Source organism: Lipotes vexillifer, unplaced genomic scaffold (assembly GCF_000442215.2).
Source record: "Lipotes vexillifer unplaced genomic scaffold, Lipotes_vexillifer_v1.1 scaffold933, whole genome shotgun sequence".
Taxonomy (NCBI): Eukaryota; Metazoa; Chordata; class Mammalia; order Artiodactyla; family Lipotidae; genus Lipotes; species Lipotes vexillifer.
The window spans coordinates 692,820-695,882 of record NW_006770403.1 but is presented as its reverse complement, the minus strand read 5'-3'; the positions used below and the strand labels follow the sequence as shown (position 1 = coordinate 695,882).

General features: G+C 36.5%; 1 protein-coding gene across 4 annotated transcripts in view; it reads right to left on the bottom strand.

Annotated features, from left to right (window-relative positions):
* SLC4A4 (solute carrier family 4 member 4) overlaps positions 1-3,063 on the bottom strand; it is a 350,524-nt gene that overhangs the window by 191,025 nt on the left and 156,436 nt on the right. For all 4 annotated transcript variants that reach the window (XM_007446103.1, XM_007446102.1, XM_007446105.1 and 1 more), the window contains one exon: positions 788-967. In XM_007446103.1, coding sequence (XP_007446165.1) covers positions 788-967 — 180 coding nt within the window. The remainder of the gene's footprint in view (positions 1-787; positions 968-3,063) is intronic.

Below are 3,063 nucleotides of genomic sequence, written 5' to 3'. Positions count from 1 at the left end.
TCTTTCCCCACAACTTCATTTTCCATACCTCACGGAAATTAACTTCTCCCTTAGACTGCACCAGATCATGAAATTTATTCAAAACAAAGACAATGATACAGAGGATAGACACTTTGCAAGAAACTCTGGTAAATGCAGGAGAGTATAAATAAAACACAGTGCCTTTCCTATTGCTATATAATGGGATTAACATCCTACTCTGAATAATTATTCTCACATCTAACTATCAGTATCATATAACAAAAGAGTAGATTGGTCTTTTAAGCAGTAAAAGTAATACTGAACCTTACTTTTATGAATGATCATTTACAGGCTGGACACCAACTCACGTACCAAGCAAACACTTCATGATACGCGATGTCAGAGTACCATATCTTAGTCTATCCTCCTAATTCTGACAAGCCACCATGTCAAAAGCACATTCCTTGACGTACTCAATAATCTACAAGTTTGCTGATTCATTGGAAACATTCAGTTGTTTTATCATAGTGTTATTATCATAGCGTTATTACCAAACCCTCTCAGTCAATCAGAATAGATGTGTGTGGAACAAGCAAGGCATCTTGGCATCTGCAGCCTACAGTAACTGCTGACATCTTTCCAACAGGACTGCAAACCTGCCCAATTGGATAAAAAGTGTCATTATGAAATGGCTGTGGCATATGAACTTGAGAAAAGAAGAAATAAGAAGAGGGATTTAAAAAAAAATAATAACGGTGACAAGAGGTGGAATAAAGGTGAGTGAGGCAGGTAAGAGAGAGCAGCAGCCAGGCGGCCCCTGCATTACCATTATCAGGGTTGGTAAACATCCTACTTGCACTGGAGACTGTCTTCCCAATGTCAGCCAGGGATCGAAGGTTGGATTTCTTGGTTTGATGCCGGTGCTTCCGGAGCAAAGTATAGGTCACCTTATCCTTAAGGTCAGGTTTCAATAGGCCTGTCTCAATCTGATGGTCAACAATCATCTCTGATACAAAAACAAAGCAAAACAAAAGCAAAAAACGAAACTCAGTCACAAGACCACAAAGTTCATGTTTTACTGTAATTTTATGGATGTCATCCTCAAATTTAATATCAGTATATTTATCTTCCAAATTTCTAACTTTCCACTGTCTGTGAAGGTAAAGAAACAGGGTACAGTGCTATTGGCATTAAAGAGAGAGTTATAAATATTCTGGTATTAATTACACGTTTAGAGAGGAAGAACTGTCTTTTAAATTTTTTTCAATCCCAGTTAGTAGTGAATTCACATTAATCACATTCTTCTCTTAGTAACACAATAAGTAATTTATATTTTCCAATTGTTTTGTTTAAAAGTAAGATTAGAAAATTTCATGTACTCTTATCATAGCAACTGTGCCAGAAATATAAATGATATGAAAAAATCTTGAAGAGAATATGAAAAATTTAACATAATGACATTACTGATTTTTAAATCTGTTTTCCCAAATTCTTCTGTAATGTTATATTTTCTTTACAATAGGACAAAGTAAAGAAAAATAATACCATATCAGGTTATCTGAACACCAATTAATCCAATGAAAGAAAGATTAAAGTATAAAATTATGCCTCAGTCTTTTCTAAGAAGGGAGGTTTATTCTTCTTGTTTAGATCCAACTAAAGCCTTTCCAATATATTCTATTAGTCATTTTAAAGTATAACCTGATCAGAATTTTCTAGAAATTTTAATATATTAGTCTTACTAAAAAAAAAAAATCACTAAAATTTCTATTAGCTCTAAGTCACTTTCTTACACTATTTACAAAAATAAACTCAAAATAGGTTAAAGATGTAAATGAAAGACCTGAAACCGTAAAACTCATGGCAAAAACATAGGCAGTACTGGGCTTCCCTGGTGGCGCAGTGCTTGAGAGTCCGCCTGCCGATGCAGGAGACGCGGGTTCGTGCCCCGTTTCGGGAGGATCCCACATGCCGCGGAGCGGCTGGGCCCGTGGGCCATGGCCGCTGAGCCTGCGCGTCCGGAGCCTGTGCTCCGCAAATGGGAGAGGCCACAACAGTGAGAGGCCCGCATAACGCAAGAAAAAAAAAAAAAAAACAAAACAAAAAACATAGGCAGTACACTCTTTTGACATGTCTTAGCAATATTTTTTTAGCCCTGTCTCCTCAGGCAAAGGCAACAAAAGCAAAAATAAACAAATGGAACTACATCAAACTAAAAAGGTTTTGCACACCAAAGGAAACTATCAACAAAACAAAAAGACAACCTATTGAATGGGAAAAGATATTTGAAAATGATGCATCCAATAAGGGGTTAACATCTAAAATACATAAAGAACTCACACATCTCAATATCAAAAAAAAAATCCAATTTTTAAGTGGGCAGAGGATCTGAATAGACATTTTTCCAAAGAAGATATACTGATGGCCAACAGACACACAAAAAGATGTTCAACATTACTAATCATCGGGGAAATGCAAATCAAAACCACAATGAGATATCACTTCACACCTGTCAGAATGGCTGTTATCAAAAAGACAAAAAATATCAAGTGTTGGTGAGGATGTGGAGAAAAGGGAACCCTCCTACACTGTGGGGAATGTCAATTGGTACAGCCACTGTGGAAAACAGTACTGGAGTTGCCTCAAAAGATTAAAAATAGAACCACCACACAATCCAGCAATTCCATTTCTAGGTGTTTGGCCAAAGAAAACAAAAACACTAATTCAAAAAGATAATATGCACCCCTATATTCATTGCAGCATTATTTAGCCAAGATATGGAAGCAACCTAAGTTCCCACTGACAGATGAATGGATAAAGAAGATGTGATATATACGTGTGTGTGTGTGTGTGTGTGTGTGTGTGTGTGTGTGATGGAGTATTACTCAGCCATAAAAAAGAATAAAATCTTGCCTTTTGTATCAACATGGATGGATCTATGGGGTATTACACTAAGTGAAATAAGTCAGAGAGAGAAAGACAAATACCAAATGATTTCACTTATGTGTGGAATCTACAAAACAAAATGAAGAAACAAACAAAACTGAAACAGACCCAAAGATACAGAGAACAAACTAGTGGTTGCCAGAGGGGAGGAGGTGA